At 35.9% G+C, this 19,363-nt stretch overlaps 1 protein-coding gene across 1 annotated transcript in view; it reads left to right on the plus strand.

Moving 5' to 3' along the window:
* Positions 1–19,363, plus strand: part of LOC140139798 (uncharacterized) — an 82,107-nt gene that overhangs the window by 42,638 nt on the left and 20,106 nt on the right. The window contains 15 exon segments of the mRNA XM_072161509.1: positions 2,416–2,514; positions 3,214–3,327; positions 4,239–4,442; positions 5,881–5,982; positions 8,108–8,308; positions 9,769–9,969; positions 10,673–10,774; positions 11,421–11,519; positions 12,521–12,649; positions 13,190–13,318; positions 14,247–14,363; positions 15,244–15,342; positions 15,942–16,142; positions 18,548–18,646; positions 19,126–19,143. Coding sequence (XP_072017610.1) covers positions 2,416–2,514; positions 3,214–3,327; positions 4,239–4,442; positions 5,881–5,982; positions 8,108–8,308; positions 9,769–9,969; positions 10,673–10,774; positions 11,421–11,519; positions 12,521–12,649; positions 13,190–13,318; positions 14,247–14,363; positions 15,244–15,342; positions 15,942–16,142; positions 18,548–18,646; positions 19,126–19,143 — 1,914 coding nt within the window.

A 19,363-nucleotide genomic window follows, 5' to 3' on the forward strand; every position in this document is an offset into this window, starting at 1 on the left:
TCAAAGTGTTATTTTTCAATAATATATTAATATATATAATAAATTAAGCAAGTTTTCAAAGTATACACCAATCCGAGAAGCGTTTACTGTATTTGGCCCTCTATTGACGGCAACACAGATGTACCAGAGCGGGAGATTTAATTCGTAATTCAATACTCATGATTGTGTATTGAATATCACTGTTGTGTACAATTCCCGGGTACAATTCTGTATAGCGCACAATAAATAATGGATAGAACCCCCGACCTCGGGACACCGCAGTTTTACATCGGGGACACCGCAGTAATGGCGAAGTCGGATAGGTGTATATGATTTGTAGAATGAACTATTATATTGCAAAACATCAAAGTGTTATTTTTCAATAATATATTGATTAGGATAAAGAAAATCGAGTTTTTGGCTGCTTCAATCAACAATACATTGTGTACCCTTAAGCCAAATTGTTGTAGTTTTATTATATTATAATATTAAGATTAAGTGTAACAGTAACAAAAAGTATTCATGTGGACAGCAGGGGGGTCATGAAAGTTTGACCTGGGGTCAAAACATATTTTTGTCATTTGAAATGGACCATTCTGACATGACTGTAATAAACAAACAAAACTAGACTAAGAAAACAAACACGTAAAATCAAACAAAGTATTTACTTAAAAAAATTTAAAACATTAGATAAGGCAAAAAAAAAAAAGGTTTGTCTCAAAGCTTATGCTGCTTGTAAAATCGCAGGATTTGACAAAAAAGAATGCGGAAATTTTTTTTATTTAAAAAAAAAAAAAATTATAGTTTTTTCCAGAAAAAATCGGCGAAAATCGGACTTTTTCTCAAAATACCATGAAAAAAAGTCGGAATAAAAAAAAAAAAAAAAAAAAAAAAAAAATCGCATTTCGCATTTGTTTTTAAATTTCTCGTGAGCTTTGAGACAAACCTTTTTTTTTGTGGCCTAATTCAGGTAAATCTGAATGAATCACTTGATGTTGAGGCAGACCATTTTGTATTATTGTAAAATATTTTCAAGTTGAAATTAAAGGCATTTGCTTAAAAAGTTTCCTTTTTCAGAGTCATGATTTTTAAGCAAATGTCCAATATCAGTTGTTGTAGAACTCAATTTGCTTCTGTCTTATGTGGATTGGGGTGCACAGTACACACCGACATCGCCTGGCTAATAATTATTTGGTGCAGCAGAGACACTAAAATGAATACACGGGATCGATACACGTGAATTGCTATGCACGATTTTGATATCAGACGAAAATCTTCGGATACTGGGTTAGAAAATGATGAATATCTCCCGTAAATGATTTCGCTCAAGAAACCAGATGTGGTCTCATACACTTGAAAGTACGTGTTGAACAGATATGATAGTCGTTAGCGTGCGCTTTGAAAATTGGCCATGCGCTTTGAACTCAAAATTTGACCAAAACTCTAATTTTATATTGCGTTGGTCCTGGACTACAGCGCGCAGCAGGCTATAGCGGCACTCACTACTCAAGTGGAGGCAGTATAACCATTGACCGCAATGTCGTATACAAGCTTACTCACACAGCGAGAAATCAATCACCCCGGGTATTGTCAGGAGCCTTAGTCAGGTCACTTCGCTAATTATGCATCTCATAAGGTCCGAATAAAATGGCCATGGGTGGCTGTGGATTCAACCTACCATGGCGATTTCTACCATGAAGATATCGGGGCGATGTCACTGTGCAGTATATGTAGTGATTCCCATCCAGGATTTGATGTTTGATTCCCATTATGTCTGGGGACATCCTCTACCTTGTGTTTGTCCATGCAACAGGGTTCTAGCAAGATTTCCTGCCCTGCCCCTTGCTATGTGACCAAAGTACTGCAGCTTGTGTTATAATAGTTATCAGTAGTCTTTCTTTCCATCTGTAAAGGACCCATTATATTAGTGTGTTTGTCTTTCCACACAAGATAAAACGGTAGCACAATAAGGCTGATAATCTTTTTGATAATTAGCATGTATGCAAATTAGCTCATTAATTATGCAAATATGCAAATTAGAGGCGGCTTCACTATATAATACATTAGAACATATTAGAAACACTTTGACCAAGTTTCAGGGCAAAAGTATGCAAAATAAAAGTACCCTGAACATTTATGCATGGATTTTTAGCAAAATATTGGCACAAATTACATATTAATGAGCCTTTCCAGTCCTTTTAGCTCATTAACTATATTGATTATTGACAAAAACAATAGAATACAAAGAAAATATAAATTGATGTATTATGGAAACCGTATGTCCGATTTGCTCCAAACAAAAGGCATATTGATCAGTGTACTTTACCCTACTCAATTATTAATCTGTTTAAAACATGCTCAAAGCATTTCCCAATTTCTAGAAAATGCATCCAATACCACAATAACCATTTTGTCAATGTTTTCCTCTGATTTCAGGATGGTAGAACAGCTATGCATTATGCAGCACTAACAGCCAAAGATGACATGATGAGATTATTGGTATCAAAAAAAGCTGATGCAACTCTAACAGGAGGGGTGAGTATATGATATATGAGGATGTGGTCGGCTAGGGGAGTGGCATGAGGGTGAGGTATATAGGGGTAATAAAGATGGTAGAGCAGCTATGCATTATGCAGCATTAATGACATGATGACATTATTGGTATTAAGAAAAGCTGATGCAACTTTTAACAGGAGAGTATGGAGGTGTGGTCAAGGGTGTGGCTTGAGGGTGGGGCTAAGGCTATAGACGAATCTAATTTCACACATTTCAGCAATTACAGCCCGTCTTCCATTAACTAATGAAACCTGTCGTACAACACTGCCCACTATAATGTTTAAGCGGCCTGTCACAATATTTATAGAATTCTATGGTAACTCGACCGAATTTGCTACCCCTATTTATCCATTTCGAGGACAAGTTTTACCCCTAATTTTCCAATTTCGTGGACAATTTTGTCTGCGGACGTTCCCTTAAATTGACCACTTTTTCCGCGATTTAGATAACAATCATACAGTCAGTAGCTCAACTTGAGTGACCCCACTGCTGGGCAGCAAAACGCTTGGCAGATTCTAGCCTGTTGCTCAGAGTATCTTGTGAAAATATACTTTGGAAAATTATTGCAAGTCATAATCATAATTTTACTTACGATCTTTTTGTGACACATTAATTTGCTTTTACTTATGATTTTTTTGTAACACACTAATTTGCTTTATGATTTGATGATTTTGACAGCCTTTGGAGCAGCTACCCATCCACATGGCAGCAACAAGGTTTAGTGGTGGACTTTTTCATGTACAGACATTACTGAAAATATCTGGCAAAGAGGCTAGGCTGGCAACAGATAAGGTGAGTGCATGACAACAAGAACTGTCTTTAAAAAAGACAATGCCATGGATGAAGTTCATATTTCATAATTTGACATTGACAAGTACTTGGAATGCTAGAAATTGTCACATGGGGGTGCTCAGTACAACTTGCCAAATGGGGAGTCTGGGACATGCCCCAGTTATGAGTAGCATTTTCAGGCTTTTGGTGAACCCATGACCCCCTTGTGTAGGCCAATTTAGGTATATGGATGGGTCCATTTTTCAAAATATTCTCATTTTCTCCAGGAAATAGCCAAAAAGGTTAGAAAAAATTGCCAGAAAACGTTAGAATGTCAGGCTATATATAACAAGTGCTACATGCAATCTCTCCTTTTCGGATCGAGCACAGGTAAATGGCCATAATTCAAGTACCCTCTCTTCACCCTCTTTTTCATTTTTTAAGGTGCATCAGCCCCACTGCTTTCCTGCGTGTCACCCCTTGCACAAGGAGAGTCCAACTAAAATCTAAGACACACCCCAATGGTCCAATGTGGCATCACTTGATATGACTCCAACTAATTAATATTCATAACCTCATTAATAAACGTGATGCGTGTGATCCAATTACATTTAGTTATTTGTGAAAACGCGAACGCAAATCAAGGTCATTAATATCTCACAATTGACCGCAAAATGCATCATTGTTCGAAAGTAAATATTAGTAACCTCTGCAAGCGCCGTATTGTGCGTCGAACAAACTGCGTGTGCTCTGGCTGCCGTATTTGGAGTGCGCACTACCATATTTGCACAGATTGTGATACGCACTTTTGTTATTGGTCGTCCTGTTTTAACCTGATCGATTTTTGGAAAGGGAAGATGTAAAAGATAACCGATGCGCAGTTATAAACCTCTAAATATTAATAATCATCATCATCATTGTTTACTTCAAAGGATGGAAGTATACCTCTAGTATTAGCAGCTGAAGCAGGCAATCTTGCCGTGGGCAGAGAACTATTAGCACACGACAGGGAAGAACAACTCAAAGTAAAACGAACCACCAATGGGGATACACCGTTACACGCAGCCTGTAGGAAAAAAGACTTTGACTTTGTCAAGTTGTGCGTGGACTGTGGAGCCCACGTGGATGCTCAAAATGTAAGTTAAAATTTGAGGCCCTTATGTCTGAATCAATTCTGGTTTCATTGGCATTAGGCCAAAAAAAAAATATTGTTGTGTTGCCCTCAAGTGGGAAAATGGGAAATTTGGGTCGGACGGTCGGATTTTTTTTTTTTTTTAACCTTCAGTTTAAAAAAATCCCCTCAAATATTAAATAATGCTTCTTCAATTAGGGACATTTGTCAATTTTGACTTCTGGGTACCTGTTAGACATCAATTAAAGACTAGTCTTTCAATAAAATATTAATTTTAAGTGAAAAACATTGAGTTTTTGAACAAATCTGTAAAAATCATCATTCAAAAAAAAAAAAAAAAATTGCACCCCTGATTTTTCAGGATTTAGGGTCGGACGGTTGAGGGCAACACAACAATTTTTTTTTTTTTTGGCCTTATGTCTTGTACTAGGCTAATTGTAATCCATGCATCCCCTTTGGAAGACATGACCTTAATCTTTCACACAGGAAGTGTGAATTTCAAATGGGGTTACTGAATGGGTGACTCCATTTTGAAATTCACACTCCCTGTGTGAAAGATTACCCAATCTTCTGGACTTCTTCTGTCAAAGACCAGTAGAAGTTGCCAGTTGATGAGGCGGAGGGAGGGGGGAGAGGATAAAGCATGGTGCAGAGTTGTGGGTTCATCACCCTGGTAATGACACTGTTTGGATCCATGATGTCTTTAACTAGGAAACCAGAAGTTTTCAGACCATCAACTGGTATCAGCCAGGGATATCAGACATTTGCAAATGTGTTGTTGTTGTTCAAAAGAATAGGTCAGAACATTTTCAGATTCTGTTCCAACATTTTCAAAATTTGTGTCATGTTGAGTTCAGAAAAGGTGATGATGCTTTATGTTGAATAAGAATAATGTTTTTAAAAATACAATACAATACAATTTCGGAATTTATATAACGCTTTTTCCCGAGGATTCAAAGCGCTGTAATTTCGCTGCGTGATGAATCATCACAAACAGATCGCATCGAACCTAGCGCAAACCTATCCGCACTTAGATTGTAACATCCACCCATTTTCTGCAGCTCCCCAAATTCCATTGGGTGAAGGAAGTTTTTTGATAACGAAACAACTAATCACCGATTTTGAAAGCAGGAGGAAACCGGAGATCCCGGAGAAAACCTCGAGAGCGGCGTGGATCAGGATAAACCAAGTGCACATGAGTCCTTGGGCCGCGCCGGGGCTTGAACCCGGGACCTCAGTGGTGCAAAGCGAGGGAAGTACCATTGCGCTAACTCGCCCTCACAAGTGAAAATGAAAACAAAGTTAACCTGAAAAAAGTAATAGGAGTGTTTTATGTTATAATGAGATGATGTGTTGTGTTGCAAAGGATTCTGGGAAGGGTAAGATTTCTTCTCTGGACTTACTGATTTCATACGCATAAACATTTTTTTTTTCATAACCAGAAAGATGGGCAGACTCCCCTTCATCTCTCTGCAAGAGAAGGAGACGAGGCCAGTGTCAAGTTTTTCTACCAAGCCAGAGCTAATCCACATATATATGACAAGGTAGGGTCAACGCTCTACCACTTTTTTCTCCAATTTCTATGGCCTTACTTTGCAGCATGTTTCTCTGTCTGAAACAGTGGAAGAAACTCTACTTGGAGCCTAATATTTAGTAATAATACTTTTCATGCAGATATAGCCACTGCTACTTTATTGACTTAGATTAGGGATGACCATCATAATTTCATGTTGCCCCTTTTGCAACAAAAGATTGTTTTCTGGAAAGAACTCATCAACAGAAGTATTTTGGTGGTTAAATGGTCAAAATCGGTCAACAACTTTTCGAATTATGAATTTTCAAAGTTTCCCATTCTGACCGGTCATTGGAACGAAATAAATTGACAAAGTCTAAATATAGCAATGTGAGCAAAATTGGTATAAGCATATATTTACCTTTTTATATTTCTTTATTTTAATATATATGCAAACATGAAACAAGCATATTGTGAAAGTATCAAAGGGTTTCTTATGAAATGGCACTTTACTAGTCAATAGCATGAAGTATTTCTTCAAACCGAGGCACTGAAATCATGCTTTTAGAAAACATTTGCCAAAAATCATCCATAATGGCTAAAGTGGCACAAAATCAAAAGTCCAGGTGAACTTTTTTTCCACAACAATATACACTACACATAAGAAAAATACTAATGTACTACAAGGGATTTTCAACATAGGAATCCAAACAATCAAGTACCAACATGCACAGCTTTGTCCTGATATCACTTCTGGGGTTTTAACAAAATGTTTATAACCTCTATTGTGATTGGCAGCAGCATAAGGTATCTCTTTGATAGCTGATAATGCCCAGCCATTCAGCAAGTGGCTAATAACTGACCTTGATAGGCTTGAATGAATACTGTCATGTGCTACAAAACCATCACACTCCAGGGCATGGTCACTCTATATGCTACAGGGAGCACAGTACTTTAACAATGGAGTGAAAGATTCATTATTGATTAGGCGCGTATTTTAAAAGTACAGCTCCTGTGCGTGTATAGCAGCAAGTCAGTGCAGATGGTATAAATATAAGAAAATGTTTAGGGTTGAGATCAGGTGAATAATACAACAAATGAGCATGAAACATTTATGTTCAGAAAGGTGTCTATTTAACATGAGTCGAAAGGTGTTTGGAAATTCCAAAGGAAGCTGGTGATTTAATTTTTAACTCGAGATCTACTTGTCCCTTTTTTTCCTTTTTACAGAGGGTATGATAGAGGTAATAACAACAACTCTGCCAAATTACAGCTCAGTAGGTCAAGGTGTTCACCTGATCTTATTCATCTGAATATTTTGTGCCATTCTGAGCAGTGCTGCACTGGGCCACTGGCAATTAAGCGCACTGTGGCGATGGACCAATTTTGACTCACACTTACAGAAAAACCAAATAAGTTATGATGCTGTAATTTGCAGGATAGTTACAAAACATAATTGGCATTAACATCTCCAATTTTTACAGAAAAATTATGAAAAATAAAAGAATGAGCTCAATTTAGAAATGTCTGTGCAAGCAGTGCACAGTTGAGCTCCCTGCATGTCTATGGGAGTGTTCTAATCAAGTTGATGGTTCTTTGGTCATCCCTACTTAGATTGATACATGCATGCATACATACAACAAGGCTTTTTTAAAAGACTTTAACTTGAAGTTGAAAGCCAATAAGTCACAACTTATGCATGCATTGTTTCACAGGAGTGTATACCTGTCATGCAGTACGTAATAAGCCCAATTATAGTCTGTAGGTCTTCCTCGAGGCAGTAATTTAGACATTTCCTTATTCTACCGGTATATAAAAGTAATGATGATAAGTACATAAAAGTATATATTTTCAGAATTGAAATGACACAAGGCATCCAATCCTGGGCATCCAATTAGCATAAATTTACTGCCTTGAGAAAAGCTTACAGACTATTATGATATAGGCACTGCCTACTGCATGTACATCATTTTATATCAATCCGGGGGGGCTCAAGTATGATAGTGTGTGCGACTAAATTGTTCTCAATACCCTCTACATGAGTCACACTACCATCAAAAAATAGCAGAAAAGTTTTTTTTGGCCAAAAATGATCTTGCCTATTACAAGTTAGACACTGATTAAAAATATCTCACATTTTTACTCTTTTTGAACAGCTTGACAGATCTCCAGTACATATAGCAGCTGAACATGGCCACACCGCCACGGTAGAATTACTTGTAGAGAAATTCAAGGCATCAGTGTCAGCGAGGACAAAGGATGGGAGCACATTAATGCATGTTGCATCACAATGTGGGCATCCAGAGACGGCTTTGATGTTCCTGAAGAAAGGAGTGCCACTTCACATGCCAAATAAGGTAAAGTGTGTTTGGGGTGGGGTGGGGGTGAAGCACATTAATGCATGTTGCATCACAATATGGGCATCCAGAGATGGCTTTCATGTTCCTGAAGAAAGGAGTAGTGTAGGTGCCTGCAAATGCTCACCTCCGAGGACAGTTGTGTGCTTACAACAACCGTGGACATCTGCCACCGGGGACGGCCCCGGTTGGAGAGACTATACCCTCTGCATCCCCTATGGCTAAAAAGCTTTAAAATGCAATAAAAAACTGGGGACATATACACAGGGGTAAATTCATGTCCTCGAATGGCAAGTTATTCTATCAAAAAATGTTTTAGGAATCAACCATTTTGTCCTCGGTTTGTCGATTGAAAACACACATTGTGTGGGGGTGTCCTTGTGTGACATGTGAGTGTCCCGCTTGACACACAATTCTGGAGGGGGTGTGTCTATTGTGTAGTAGGTGGGTTATGATTTATTAGAGAGTAATTGTTTAACCTTTTTACATATTTATATATATGCGATATGTGTCAATATAAAAAACAAAACCCACTCTACCGTAGTTCCTACCAAAATTTCTGTAAATTTATGATTAAGAAAACGATGAAATGGGTAAACCAATACAGTTCACATCAAAAACTAGAACCTACATGTACTAGAACTCATTAATTGGTCACATGATATGCCACATTATAATGCCATGGCAACCATCTATTGTTACCATCTAACCCTATCTATTGTTACCTCTAAGCCTTATTAATATGGTATGATTCATTATGGCATTTTATATTATATTAATATTTTACATGAGGTGTCATAATTCATATTTGTTTGATTATATCTATATTACCATGATTAAAGAAAGCATTGGGCTATTCAGCTGAAATCCACACTCCTCCTGTGGAAGAAATGACTTTCCTCCCACACATGGAGATCCCACCATAACCTCCACCCTAATCGCCAATCATTTCAGTTAAAAATATTAAACAGGGGATGGGACTGTTGACCATTTGCATTGATCCGCCATTTTGCTAGCCAAAATGATGATCTCCATGTTTATTTTTATTTTTTGCGTTTTCTTGCATGCATTTATGCGGAGTTGCTGACGCATATATGCGCTAGATTGTTTTCACATAGCGCACATGGTAGCTTGCATACAAAAGGCATTTAAACAAAGAGGAAAACTTCATAGCATTTGGTAAACAAGTTCCATTATCTTCTTTATCTTAAATTGAAGCAGACCTTAGCTATGAACTAATAAGGCCTCTAATTGATTATTTACATGTTTATTTCATTATGTGATAAGCACTTCAACTTGACCAAAATTCTTGATGATGATAGGATAGTGGCTATGATACACATTTATGTTAGACACTTTCTGGTTCATTGGATCAAGTGATGCCAGTGTTGAGAGCCCAAAAAGATATGCCAAGTGCATGATCATGTTCACTTTATTTTCAAATTATTATTTCTTTCCAGTCTGGGGCAGTATGTCTACATGCAGCTTCCATGAGAGGCCATACAGCGGTAGTGAAAGCATTGTTACAAAAAGGGGCTCAGGTTGATGCAAGAACAAAGGACAACTACACAGCTTTACATCTAGCAGTAGAGCATTGTAAACCGTTGGTAGTTCAAACGTTACTTGGTCATGGTGCAAAAGTACAGGTGAAAGGTGGAAAGGTAAGAGGGAAGGAGAGAGGGAGGGAATGAGAGAAGGGAAATACGGGAGAAAGGAAACAAAGGACAACTATACAGCTTTACATTTAGCAGTGGAGCATTGTAAACTGTTGGTAGTTCAGACATTACTAGGTCATGGTGCAAAAGTACAACTCCAGAGCAGAAAGGCAAGAAGAAGAGATAATTAATATAAAAGGATAGAAAGATAAAGGAATGAATCATGTAAAAAGGAAATGAGGATAGACGGAAAAAGGGAGAATTGCAGGAGGAATATATTTTAGGGTTAACCCTCTCCATGCGGGATGGGGGTGTCGATTGGAGATGTTTAAAAAAAATCAACAATTTCAGAATATTACATTTCCATGACCATATTTGGAATCAGCATGAAAAATGCATTAAAATGAATACAAACAAGCCTAGTATTGGTTCAGTAGTTCTTAAGATAGCTCTTGATATTTTGAGAAAATATCTCAAAACTTGGACTTTTTATGTTGAAGCCTACATGGCCAGCACACAGAGCATTAAGGGGGGACAAAAGAAAGGGCAAGAAGTAATAATAGTGGATGGTGTGTGCAACTAACAAAGACACCAAGGAAGATGAGATCAAAATGATTCAAAGAAGAGAAAGTGTAATTGTGTGATTGACTAATTGATGATATGATCCATTGATTTATTGATTGATTGATTGATTGACTATATTTCACAGAATCAAGAGACAGCACTTCACATAGCAGCTAGAATCAAAGATGGTGAGAAAGTAGCTGAGATGTTACTGAAGAGTGGTGCAGATGTCAACGTACCTATGAGTGTAAGTCTAACAAGAAATGTCTTTAAAAAAGACAATGCCGTGGGTGAAGTTCCATGTTTCATAATTTTACATTAACAAGTACTTGGAATGCTATTCATAAATGCACCCCTTGCTCTTGACCATGACCATGAGGGCATGGATAGTCTTGCAAATATGGGCTAAGTTTCCCCTAGGCCATCCAATATACCAATTACCATGCATTAGTAGGACTACAACTTGTATGTACAGGTCAGTTTACACTCTAAACGTAGAAATTTGTTAATAGGCATATGTGCCTATTAACAAGTTGCTTGGACAAGAACAAATTTTATGGAAGTTTGTTAAACTTTAATTTTTTTCTTCTTTTAATTTACAAATATCTCTACAAACTACCGTAAACGTTCATTCTTGTCTGACCAATTCGTTAATAAGCACCTATGCTTATTCATGAATTTTGGCTTTTTTGCATCTGATTTTTTAAGTGTTGTTGGTGAACAGCAATTAATTGTCTCACCAAGAAAACCAGGTTACAACAAAAGATTTAAAATAGTTCTTTTGTTATGAGGTCTATCACTTGTAATCCTGTTTCATCAGAAAATAAAGTTGGTTAATTCTTTGTCTGTACAACTATACTTACCGATTCATTTACTTTGTTTGATTTTTCCAGAATGGGGAAACAGCAATTCATATAGCATCGAGACATGGCTACTTGAAAATGGTACAAGAATTGCTGGAAGAAGGATCTGACCCTGTTTGTTTGTCAAAGGTAAGAATATGTTTGTCTGTATTAATGAATTAATCAAAGAAGGCATATGAATTACCTATTTGCAAATCCTGTACATATACTATTTGATAATATCAATGTATTGTTCAAGATAAATTCCTTGGTCCATATTTTGTTCATTTCGAATGTTGAGAACCCTCTGATATTCTCACATGTTTATTCTACAATATTCAGGCATGAGAATCTTCCTGCTTTTGCAGAATTTCCTGCTTTTTTGTGGTCCAAATGTCCGCACTTTCTTTTAATTTCAGCCCATTTTTGGCATTTTTAGCTTCATTTCACACACTTTTTCAGGCTTTTTCAAACTTGTCAGGTTTTTTCATGGATGATCATTCTCATGCCTGAATATTGTATTTTTAATCTATTACATGATTTGCTATTTTTCAGAAGCAGAACGCCCGTTTTAAAAGCGCAAAGTGATGAACAAATTAGATCTTGTGATGTACCCCTTGTATGGCTCGGGGGAAGCGTAATCCAGGGGCCATAATTATAGTAGTGGCATACTGGTCAAAATTTCCATGGGAACAAATTTTTATATTTACTTTGGTTATTACCTGGTATTGCAAGACCACAGATCTAGTCATTAGCTTTAGTGTGTTCCACAAGATTCATACCTTGGCCCATATTTTTTTTACTCTAGGCTGATGAGAATGCTCTTCATATAGCAATAAGATATTGTCATTATCTTTGGCTCGTCAAAGAACTTGTCAATTTATTCAAAAGCTTTTGTGTGTATTAACAATGTTCATTTTATGGTCCTTATTTTTAAATTTTACTCTAGGATTGTGAGAACATCAATTTATGCAATAGCTTTTGTGTGTGATCCACAAGGTTCATTCCTTGGTCCATATTTTTGTAAGGTTCATTTCATGATCCATAGTTTTAAATTTTACTCTAGGCTGGTGAGAACATCAATTTACGCAATAGCTTTTGTGTGTGTTCCACAAGGTTAATTCCTTGGTCCATATTGTTTTTTACTCTAGGCTGGTGAGAACCCACTTCATATATCAATAAGACATTGCCATCTGCCAGTTGTCAAGGAGCTCATCAATTTCCTTCATAACGAGATGTCCATGATGGATGTAGTTCTTGCCGTCAATGCACAGAGCATGGTAAGTTGCTTTATGTTTTAACCCCATGAGAACTACCTGCCGATTGGCTAAAAAGAAGTTTTCATTATCAATTGGCCCAATCAGCAACATTGTCAGAATAATTTCATCACAAAAAAATGGGGGAAGAAGATGAAGAAAAGGGAAAGAAGGAAAGAAAACAAAAGAGAACGGGATATGAGAAAGGACAAGGGAGAAGAATAAAAGAGGAGACCGAAGTGAATACTTTTTCATCTGGACTTGGAATTAGAATTGATAATGCGAGTAGAATTCAAATTAGGGCTCAACCGATTATCGTATTGGATTTCGTATCGGCCTGATATTTGCAATATCGGTATCAGATCGAATATCGGTAAAAAAAATTATGAATTTTTTTTTTTAATTGTTAAAATTTTTTCAAAGAATCGGAACAGATATCGGACGATATTATAAAATCAATATTGGATTTTGGATTGGTAGACAAATGCCATATCGGTTGAGCCCTAACTCAAATAAAATGATTTAAAAACAAAATGGTGTAAACATTACTTTTTTCTTTTGTAGGAAGGAGAATCACCGCTTCACTATGCAGGAGAGATCTCTAAGGATATGATACATTATCCCAATGAGGATATCGAGATCATCACCACTATGCTGAAATATGATGCCGATATTAACATTGTTACGAAACTGGTAAGTATTGTGTGTGTTGCAATGGGCTATTCCAGTTGAAATCCTTACACCCTATGGAAGACATGACCATTATCTTCCACATAGGGAGTTTGAATTTCAAATGGGGTTACCCGAATGGGGTGATTCTATTTGAAATTCACACTCCCTGTGTGGGAGATGAAGGTCATGTGTTCAATAAGGGGTGTATGGATTTGAAATGGAATAGCTTAATATTAGAATCTGGTACGCCACCCTGTCTAAAGTTTGTTGGGCTTTTATTAGGCGGAAATTATTCAGCTTTTGTTACTGCACATGTTAATAAAGTCCCAACTCACACTCGCGTAAATTCACATAAGCATGAGCAGGTCACACATTATGCAACCCACAACTAGCGTAAGCATTGCGCCCAACTGCGTGCATGCCATTTTATATCAATACATGGTGTTATGAGTCTTATTTTTTTTGCCTTATATAAACTGAACAAACTTTATTATTACCCTAGGAAATTGTTTATCATACACAGAAATTTACAGCACAGCTTGTGGGTGGTATACCTGATTTTAAAACAGGCCCTTGTTTGTTTGTTTGTTTATATGTTTGATTATTTACATAATTCTGTGTGGTATAACCTTGAGTTTTAAACGGACAGCTCGGGTCAAATGATCTATCAGTTGCAGGGGTAGATGGAACCAGGAAGAATGATAAAAATGGGGTTGTGGTGTGGAATGTACCCTTCGGTGGGGTTCAGGAAGGGATCAGCAGCCCCATGAAGCTAGATTAGCTTTTTGTATGGATTTCAACTGCAATAGCCCATTGAAGGCGTGTGTCTAGCTATTATGACATTTTTTAAACCTATAGAAAAAGAAACATTTTGTATTCAAAATGTCTGATTGTTAAACTTTTTAAAAACATTTTTAACATGTTACTGGTTCCCATTTTCTTTTCTAAGACACAAGAAACACCACTTCACTATTGTGCAAGAGCAGGCAATGCAGATATACTAATGCAGATGGTGAAACACCTGGGACCAAACAGGACACAGCTGGCTGTGAACAGACAAAGCAAGGTAGATATTGATCAAAATAAAAATTCCCTTAAAAGGAAATGTTGACTGCATGGTAATTTCTGTGAGTAAAGCCTATTACTGTATAAGTGGAAATTTTCGCGAGGGTTTTATTTTCGCGAATTTCGCGATTAGAGCTCCAACCGCGAAAATAACACCTCGCGAATGTATGCAATAATGTATTACAAGTATAAGAGGAGGACTGGGCAATCACGAAAATAACATTCGCGAAAATGTGTCTCTCACTACAAGTCGCGAAAATAACTGTACGCAAAAATTACCACTTATACAGTAATACAAAGATATGAGTCGTATTAACATAATGCATATTCATGGAGGATTTCTTGAACATATGATGCCTAACTTCCAATATGTAACGTTATAATGACTTCATCCTTGAGAGTGTCTTTTCGACACAAATGTGGGTGTTTTGTGTGAGAAGTGAGGTATAAAAAAGATTTTAAAATAGGGCCTGTGTATTCTATACCTATATGTTGTCAGAAAGAAATTATATTTTTTTAACATAATGCAGTTTTAAGCATATCTTTTGAATATCTAATATCTAGATCCTGACATGCCAGCATTTATACAGAAAAAGGAAATTCAAGACTGACCAGTTGACACTAGCAAAAAGTTATATTTTGATTTCATTAGGACAGAAGATTACCATAAATTATTGATGTTTACTGTATCCGTAATGTGAAGTCTTCTTCATAGAATTTGAAAGCAGTTATTCCGTTTAACATTCATGCAGTGGCCCCCCCTGAAATTCACTTTGCCCCCATGCCCCCCCCCCCTGAAAAAATTCCTGGTGCCTCCACTGCATGCATGAAAAACATAATTTGTTTGGCTACAATATTTGTTCCGTCTTTATTTTGTTCAGAACGGTTGGTCACCATTGCTGGTTGCCAGTGAGCAAGGCCATGTTGAGATTGTGAAGATATTACTGCAACACAACGCCAGAGTAGATGTCTTTGATGAGGTATGTGTAATTCTGTTTAATTTGATTATTAGTAAAGTTTCTCTTATTAGTTCATTAGATTTGTTAAAATATTATTTCTAGTTACTGCTTGATGCTAAAAATACTTAAGATATATGATTTGGAACCTTGGGCCTATATAGCATATTGTAATGCTTTGATACCGTTGGCTTTCTTGATAGCTCAGATGGTAAGAGTGCTCATTTAGATACCCAGGGGTCCCTGGTTCAAATCCTGGTCATCCTGGTATTTTGAAAGGACCACCTCTGAAATTCAAAGTCAATATAACACTGGTGGAGGGAGATCTTTCTTTGGAACATCTTTGCTAGTGGAATTTATTGCATACTGGGATACCAATGTGGCTTTAATATAAACTCATGGGTGAAAATTGTTTAAAAAACAACTTTTCAGGATGGAAAAAATTGCTCCAATTTTTAGGCAGCTACTCAAGGCAGTGCCATATTTCCTGAATGCTTATATGTTAGATAAATGAGGAAATAGGAATGGTCTGAAGTCAGTTTGTTAGGAAAGGACTTCTTTCTCTTACCCACCCATCTCTCCATTTGTCACAACTTGTAAAACATCTTTTTATTATCCAACAGCATGGCAAAGCAGCCCTTCACCTTGCCGCTGAAAACGGTCATCTGGAAGTCGCCGACATACTTCTATGGCATAAAGCATTTGTCAATGCCAAGTCAAAGTTGGGTGTGACGCCATTGCATCTCGGTGCGCAGAACGGACACAATGAGCTGGTGAAATTATTGATACAAACACACAATGCAACGATTGATGCCTTATCATTGGTGAGTAGTAATTACCTAATTTATCACCTAGCAGACAGCAGTGTTGCTAAACTTGCAATAGTAGCCCAACTTGGGAGACTTTTGAAAATTTTTCCTACAATTTTGAACATTTTTTGTTCCATTAAAACCAATGGGGAAGAAAAAAATTGGGTGACTTTTTGATATTAGTGCCTGTGACTTTCGGTGGTTTCCTGCCCATAGAAACCAATAATTTAGGGAAAATTGGACAAATTTTTAATAATTTGAAACTTGACAACAGTGGGAGTCAGCAAACAATATTTTTGCTTGTACAGTTTAATTAAAATTTTAAATATTAATATTTTGTACTTCGCAACCATTTTTAAATGGTTGCGAAGTACAAAATATTAATATTTAAAACCTTTTTCGATCAGAATTTTTCAAAATTGTTAAAGTGTGGCATATTGACTGGGGGTCAAGTTTTCTTTTGTGTATCATTTTTGTATTTTGTTATATATTTGGTTTTATTATTGTCATCATCATCATCATCATCATCATCATCATCATCACCATCATTGTCATCATCATCATCATCATCATTATCATCATCATCATCATTATCATCATTGTCATCATCATCATCGTTATCATCATTGTCATCATCGTCGTCGTCGTCGTCGTCGTCGTCATCATCATCATCACCATCATTGTCATCATCATCATCACCATCATTGTCATCATCATCATCGTTATCATCATTGTCATCATTATCATCACTATCATTATCATCATCATCATCATCATCATCATCATTATCATTATCAATATCATTATCATTATCATTATCATTATCATTATCATTATCATTATCATTATCATTATCATTATCATTATCATCATCATCATCGTCATTGTCATCATTATCATCATTGTCATCATCATCATCATTATCATTGTCATTATCATGATCATGATCATCATCATCATCATCATCATTGTCATCATTATCATCATTGTCATCATCATCATCATTATCATTGTCATTATCATGATCATCATCATCATCATCATCATTGTCATCATTATCATCATTGTCATCATCATTGTCATTATCATGATCATCATCATCATCATCATCGTCATCGTCATCTCATCCTCATTATCATCATCATCATCATCATCATCATCATCACTATCATCATTATCATCATTATCATTATCATTATCATTATCATTATCATTATCATTATCATTATCATTATCATTATCATTATCATCATCATCTCATCCTCATTATCATCATCATCATCACTCATCATCATCATGTACAGGTTCAATTTAAAATTTCTGTAATGTAGATGAACATTTTATAGGCAGTAGTTTGAATTAGCTCCAATTAAGACAGCAAACAAAACATGTTTTTAAAAAGGGATAACATGTTAAAAACAAGTTTTGGTTTTGGTCACAATGTTTGAATAACACTTAAATGTTGGGTTTTATAAAGGTCATTATAATAAGGATATATATGAAAAAACACAACAACAACATTTTTAAAATGTTGTCAAAATGTTATTGTAAAATGTTTTGGCAAATATTGTTACAAAGTATTTTGTCAACAATTAAATAACATTAAGTTAAATTATTTTGCAGCAAATTTTTCAAACATGCTTTTGAATGTTATTAAAATGTTTTATACCCTTTATATACTGTTTTTATAACCTAACATTTAGACTTGCTGGGAACAAGAAAATTGGAATTCACATGTTTAATAAGTTTCAAATAATGAAGTGTGGCATGTTTTATGTTTTAAAAGTTTGATCTTGTCACATTTGATGACAGGCTCAATTATGTTTAAAAATATACAAAGCAGGTTCAGAATTAGCCAATGGTTTGCAAATATGAGAATAGTGTATGTTAAGTATAGAATTGACGAGACTTTGCAAGTTGTTTCTTAAAAAGTTTTCATACAAAAAGTTGGGTGAAATACAGTTTTGTTGTCATATTCTTGACTTTGTAAGAATCAAGTGTTTCCTGCAAATTCCTTTACTATAATGAAAGACAGAGATAAAAAGTTAAAAACAGGTAAAATATGACACAACATCCAATGGGGGAGTAACACAAAATATATAAACAGAGTTAAAAACCCGACGTTTCGAAAAGACAAAACTTTTCTTTTTTAAGGAGTAAAAAATGAGACCTGCTCTCAATATAGTGGAGACCATAAAAGATAAAAAGACTAGTTCGTCTGACGTCAAGGCAAAAGCGCGCCGTGATTGGTTGCCGACCTGCGCAGTGCAGCATTTTATGTCTAGTTGTCAGAATTTCAGGCGCGAACTAGTCTTTTTTATCTCTGTCTGTCATTATAGTGTTAAGATTCAAGATTGAAATTCTAACCCTGAATATATTCATTCAGTTAACCTTTAACCTTTGACATTTTACCATTTTAGGTCAAGAAGACACCACTTCACATGGCAGCTCAGAACGGCAAACTGGAAGTCTGTCAGACACTCCTCAAGATGAAGGCTGACTCAAATGCTACTGACATTGTAAGTGTTTGTCTTTCCTATTCTACCCATGCAAGTATCAAGATGTTTAGACAAATTTTAATTTTGTAGGTACTAATTAGACAACATTTTCTATCACAAATATCACAAGTTTCTTGCTGTCCTATTCAAGTATATTTTTAGAGAAGATGAATTTAATTATCAATTTTCAATGAGTTTCAATTTTGAAACAAAATAATGATAAACTGTACTATAAAAGTTTCAAGCAAACTAAGTATTTATTTTTTGACCACATCTTAATTGAATTATCTCAAAATGAAAATATTCTTAAGAACAAACTGCATTACATGCTCCTGCTTAATTTATGTGACAATTATTTAATATCCAAACATTAATATAATTAAATTGTAATGATACACATTGTTTTTTCCAAACATTAATATTGTTTTATAAGAACTATTTTGCATGTTACTCAATGATATACTATTATTTATTACTATGTATAAATAAATTGCCCTCAGATGAAAATGGTTGATATCGTAAGTATGATATAATTTTTAAGCACACAGTCAAATATTTGGGTACACCAATAGTCAAACTGCTCTATATTCCGAGACTGACTTAAAAAGACTAGTTTGCGTCTGACGTCACTGTCAGTCAAACTCCCCACAACCCTTGATTGGTCAGTAGCGGGTAAAAGAAAGGCTGATTCATCTGGTGCCGATTGGAGAAAAGAAATCACTGAAAATGGTGAAAGAT

This window comes from Amphiura filiformis, chromosome 18, assembly GCF_039555335.1.
Source record: "Amphiura filiformis chromosome 18, Afil_fr2py, whole genome shotgun sequence".
NCBI lineage: Eukaryota > Metazoa > Echinodermata > Ophiuroidea > Amphilepidida > Amphiuridae > Amphiura > Amphiura filiformis.